This window comes from Equus quagga, chromosome 2 (assembly GCF_021613505.1).
Source record: "Equus quagga isolate Etosha38 chromosome 2, UCLA_HA_Equagga_1.0, whole genome shotgun sequence".
Lineage (NCBI taxonomy): Eukaryota > Metazoa > Chordata > Mammalia > Perissodactyla > Equidae > Equus > Equus quagga.
In genome coordinates this window covers 60,785,641-60,791,712 of record NC_060268.1, presented here as the reverse complement: position 1 = coordinate 60,791,712, position 6,072 = coordinate 60,785,641, and the positions used below count along the sequence as shown (strand labels likewise).

General features: G+C 37.2%; 1 protein-coding gene across 1 annotated transcript in view; it reads right to left on the bottom strand.

Annotated features, from left to right (window-relative positions):
- Positions 1 to 473: 473 nt before the first annotated feature.
- Positions 474 to 6,072, bottom strand: part of IQCH (IQ motif containing H) — a 176,506-nt gene continuing 170,907 nt past the window's right edge. The window contains exons 20-21 of the mRNA XM_046653366.1: positions 5,103 to 5,211; positions 474 to 587 (exon numbers count right to left, since the gene is read on the bottom strand). Coding sequence (XP_046509322.1) covers positions 474 to 587; positions 5,103 to 5,211 — 223 coding nt within the window. The remainder of the gene's footprint in view (positions 588 to 5,102; positions 5,212 to 6,072) is intronic.

The window sequence follows — 6,072 nt, the reverse complement described above, 5'->3', positions numbered from 1 at the left end:
AAAAGTCCATACAAATGTAATTTTCTTGAGAAAGAAAAGACATTTGTGTTTTGCCAAATAGCAATGCTTAAGCCTTCATTCAATTTTTTAAATGCAGAAGACAAATTACTATTAACAATAAGAGGAGAAAACTTTATAAAACAAAATCTCCATAATCCTGAAGTTTATAAAGAGGTTGATGCAGAAGCAACATTAGTAAGTCTTGTAACTTTCTTGTTAGACTATTTCTTCCTGAGTTTGTGAAGAGAGATTGTTCAGCACTCTCAAGTGAAAACACAAATAGGTTTTGGTTTAATAAGTAAAATAAGATCACTTAATAAACAATTTTTTCAAAAGAGCATTAGATTGTAACCCGTTCTGATAACGCTTCCCAGCAAACAAAGCAACCTAACTTTCCCCCTTTTATTCCTAACAGCAAAAGGAAAGCTCGCTTCAGATTGGAATCCAAAATCAGCAATGGATTCCAGGATCATTCATTTATCAGATTTAGAGAGGTTTTTGTCATCTTTGGACTGTAGCTCTTCTTGAAATCTCAATTTGTTTTCCTCTGTTACTCCTAGAATGTCTTCAATATCATCAATGGCGGTCTGTAAATGAACAATAAAAACAATATTCCTTACTTAAAGACCTCTTATAGCTCCTCCCCCGAGGCCCTCAGTTATTTGCTTCTTTTTGGAGTTAAGAGTGCTTTAGACCAGGTCTACTCACAGTGTGCTCTACCAACCAGCACCCATCTACAAATTGTTGGTTATCAGTCTTGATGAAATGAGTAAAAAAGTTGACAGTAAGAACTTGGAAACCTTCCTAGAAATTTTTATGTCTATTAAATGTAGTAATGAAAAAAATGGGCTTCTATTTTATGTCTAATGTTTTCATTTCATTTTTCTAGTAATTCATTTTTGTTGTATTTTACAAAAGTATTGATCCATGATAGACTGGAAAAAATGAAACAAGCACGTCCTTCCCTACAGATAATTTTGGAAGCACTGGTCAAGCCATCCTAAAATGGGGGCTAGTAGGCTGATGGGAGTATTTATTTCCATTGGTTTCTGGAGAGAAAAATGGCACCTTTCCATTTTATTTTAGTTAGTTATTTTTTTATTGAGGTAGAATTCACATACCATAAAATTCACCCTTATAAAGTATACAATTCAGTGGGTTTAGTGTATTCACAAGCAAGCATCACTACCAAGTAATTCCAGAATATTTTCATTACCTCAAATAGAACCTCTGGAACCATTCGTAGCCTTTCCCCACTTTCCTCCTCCCCTAGCTCCTGGCAACCACTAACCTACTTTCTGTCTCTATGGAGTTGCCTAATATGGGCATTTCATATAAATGCAGTGATACAATATGTCACCTTTTATGTCTGGCTTCTTTCATTTACCATAATGTCTTAAAGGTTTATCCATGTTGTAGCATGTATCAGAACTTCATTTCTTTTTTATGGCTAAATAATGTTCCATTGTATCTATTATCTATTTTTACTTTGGTTGCTTGCACTTTAGGTACCATATCTAAGAAAGCATTGCTAACCACAAAGTCATGAGGATTTATATGTATGTTTTTCTTCTCAGAGTTTTATACTTTTAGCTCTTACATTTAGGTCTTTGATCCATTTTTACTTAATTTCTGTATATGCCATGGAGTAGAGGTGCAATTTCATTAATTTGTATGTGGGTATCCATTTGTCCAGCACCATCTGTTAAAAATACTATTCTTTTCCCATTGAATTGTTTTGGCAACCTTGTTAAAAATCGATTGATTATAAATGTATGGATTTATTCTGGACTCTCAATTCGATTCCATTGATCTATATGTCTTTTCTTATGCCAGTACCACACCATCTTGATTACTGTAGCTTTGTAGTAAGTTTTAAAATCGAGATGCATGAATCCTCTAACTTTGTTCTTCTTTCTGCAGATTATTTTGACTATTCTGGGTCCCTTACATTTCCACGTGAATTTTAGGATCATCTTGTAAATTTACTCAGTAAAACCAGCTGGGATTTTGATAGGAAGTGCATTGAAACTGTAGATCAATTGGGGAGTATTGCTGTTTGAACAATATTAAGTCTTCCAATCCATGAACACAGAATCTCTTTCCATTTTCTTAGGTCTTTTTTCTTTTATGATGTTTTGTAGCGTAGGGGAGGGAGACAATTCCTCTACCCTCTCTAGGTCCTTCTGGCTGGTCTATGAATTAAATTGACATGAGACAGAATAACAGGAGAAAATCAAACAAAGCTTTATAACATGTATACACAGGAGAAACTCAGGAAAACTGAGCAACTCACCAGAATGGCCAAAGCTGCCACCTTAAATATGATCTTCAGCTAAAGACAAAGAACGATGTTGCGGGTAGTGGTTTGGGACTTCAAAGGGGAGGTAGGCAATTCACATGGAAATGGAAAAGCAAATGTTTGGTAGACAGAACTTTGATAAGAATGGGCTTAGCAAGGACCCTCACAGTCTTCTGATACCCAGAGTTATCTATGGGGATGGCTGTTCCCAGGACAGGCCTTTTATCTCAAATGCTTTTAGGCAGTTAGAGAGGGGAAGGTCAAAGTTTCTTTCAGTCTTTTATTCTTAAAAATAGTCAAGCCAAAGAGACACATTTGGGGTGGCCAATTCTGACCCCCCATAGTAGTTTTCAGTGGACAGATCTTGTACTTCTGTTAAATTTGTTCCTAAGTATTTTATTCTTTTTGATGCTATTGTAAATGGAATTTAAAAAATTTTTTTACTTTTGGATTATTCACTGCTAGTGTATAGGAATACAGTTGATGTTTGTATATTGATCTTGGGTCCTGAAACCTTGCTGAACTTGTTAATTAGCTCTAATAGGTTTTTTCTCGGTTCTTTAGGATTTTTTTATATACAAGATCATGTCATCTGTGAATAGAGATAGTTTTACTTCTTTCTTTCCGATCTACATGCCTTTTATTTCCTTTTCTTGCCCAAATCCCCTGGCTAGAACTTCCAGTACAATGATGAATAGAAGTGGTGAGAGCAGACATCCTTGTCTTGCTCCTGATCTTAGGGGGAAAGCTTTCAGTCCTGCACCATTAACTATGATGTTAGCTGTGGGTTTTTCCTAGATGCCCTTATCAGGTTTAGGAAGTTACCTTTTATTCCTAGTTTCTCTGAGTGTTTTTATCAGTAAAGGATGTTAGATTTTGTTAAATGCTTTTTCTGCATTACCTTCTATTTTTATTCAGCCTTTACTTTGCTGGTAAATCCTTGTTTACAAACCGAAAATACTTATTAGAATGTCGCGAGGATAGTAGACAGAAAATACTACTAAAAATGAATCTATTCCACTTTTCACGTTTTTGCTATTATTCCTATTTTGTTGAGATTTAAAGTTTTTACCTTAGACCTTCTAGCAGGAGTAGAAAAGTCAAGGTAACAATGATTCACTGGAGAAGCCTAGAAACATTGAGATGATTTGGGGAGTCAGACAAAGGTCAGAGAAATAGGCTTCATTTTGTCAACGGTAGTTGGCTCTGCCAACCTCACGTCCAAGCTTGGAGTCTGCTAAGTCTGTGTGGTTTGGGGATAAACCGTCTGTCTTGGTCTGCCCAGGCTGCTATAACAAAATACCATAGACTGGGTGTCTTAACAAAAATTTATTTCTCACAGTTCTGGAGGCTGGGAAGTCCAAAGCCAAGGTGCTAGCTGATTCAGTTCCTGGTGACGGCTCTCTTCCTGGCCTGCAGATAGTCATCTTTTGCTGTATCCTCACACGGTAGGGAGGGAGAGAGAGCAAGCTCTCTGGTCTCCTATAAGGGCACTAATTCCATCATGAGGACCCCACTCTCATAAACTTTATTGAAACGTAATTACTTCCAAAAGTCCCCATCTTCAAATATGATCACATTATGGGTTAAGGCTTCAATACACAGACTTTGGGAGGACACAGTTCAATCCATAGCACCATCTGATTCTGATTGTTAGCTATATTTGGACAGACTAGACTGATGACATATAGACAGGCTCAGAGTTTTGCACATGACAGTAACAGATGAAATTATGCTAGCTGGCAGGAACTTAGAATATAAATGATGAGCATAGGTCCTTTAGGACCAATGAAAGTCGATGATGCAACATCGGGCCTATTTTTTATTGAATCTTCTGAGTCATGTTGTGGGAAAAGCAATGGTCATTCTTCCAACTCATAAAATCACATTAAAGAGTAAAGCAATATTATTATTATTACTGTTACTAGAGGGAGCAGGCCCTAGCTCAAGGAAAAAAAAATGTATTTAAAAATTATATTTTCATCAAGCTTTTGTTGGACTTTCCTTTTAGAGAAGAATCACATGTGGTTTCTGATTGAGTCCTTGGAGTTATTTGACCCATTCAAACATGATGAAGACTCAAGCTGGGAATCAGGTACAGACACTGGTGATCCGTACCAAGTGTTCACCTCTGTTCAGCTGGTATTTTTAAAACTCTTATACAGATCTTGCTCCTGTTTTCTAGAGTTTAGAGACGTCTAGTCAATTACACATGACTGGATTTCCTGATCCAAGATCTTTAAAGGCCGTTTGGAAGCTTCAAAAGGTTAGTGATGAAACATCTACCCCACTTTAGAGAAACAGGTGGAGTAGCAGGCTCATGTAGAAGCTGAGGTTTTCTTCTGCTTCTTCCCACACACCTGGTCCTTCCTGAGGTCTCAGAACTTCTCTGGCTCTAGAAAGTTGGGCTCCCCAGGAATCCTTAGCCAGACATTGTGTTATCTGAAATGTAGGTAGATTATATTAAGGATTTTTGGCTGCGACAGTCTTTGTTTTGGCTCCATTGTGACGTTTCAACTTCACCTCCAACATCAAAAAGTCTCATTGTCTTCTAAGCTTGGGTTTGGAAAATGGCAGCAGCTTAACACAAGTCTACTATATTTCAAAGACAAAGTTTCAAACTATTAAATTTAACTAACGGGTTCAGTGGGAACCTTACAATATTGACCCTGCACATCGTAAAATATGTACTGCTTACAATTAAAAAAAAATGATTTAGCACTTGTTTACAATCCAGCATGAGGTATTTTCAGCCCTTGTATAGAAATTAACCAGGATCGTTAGTTAATTAACACCTCACCTTAAAATTGGTCTCGCCTTGCATATTAGGTGCTGATATTTCTTGATGGATGATGAAGAGATTGCGAGCAAAGGTCACGAGGACCCCCTGGAGATTCTCACCGATTGTTCTGTTAATGATATCCAAACAAATGAGTTTACCAACGATTCCCCTCACATGCTTAGAGACAATCACCCTCTCATTTGTGCCTGTCTGGTGATGGAATTTAATGAGTATTTTCAATCTCACAAGGTGGCAATCTTCAGGGAGATATGAAAGATGAGGCTCCATTTTAACTTGTCAACAAAAAGGATTTGTGTAATAAATATTTTTTATTAATCAACTTAGAATATAGGAATAGTTTCCGTCGTTCCTAGCAAAAGGCTACCACTGAGCTAGGACAGATGTATTAGCTCATTTTAAAAATTGTTTAAATCGGTTTAAGAGAATTGTTGCTAAGTTTAATTTATGCCTAACAATTCCCTTGTCTACGGTGACATGTGCACCTCAGTATTCTAGAGACTTCTTATCTGGGGTTTAGTTTCTATTTCACGTCTACAAGTGATTCCTGCTGCTTATGAGTGTGCCCCATCCGTGTTTAGAGAAGAATGTGCCCCGTTCATGAACAGCTGCCTTTATAAAGCTGAACACACACTTCAAGATTTCAGAGACAACTTGCAAACCATCCTGTAGAACTATACTGCGGTCAGTGAACATTCCTGAACAACCAGATTGTTGTTAAGTTTTAACTTGGAAACAAAACTCCAGGGTGTTTTTTTCTAGTTATTTTTTGAGTGTAAGGAAAAAAATAGATTAAGTGAATGGATTAATTTTTTAAAAATTGCTCTATCCTGTGGGGGTGAAGCTGAAGAGCTACCCTTTAAGGCAGCTGCAGAAAACTTTGGGGCTTGCTTCTGTGCCAGTTTCTACCTGTAAAGAAGTCACCTTTGAGTCTACGGCTTAGACCCTGTTGGAATGGCTGCCTTCTAGC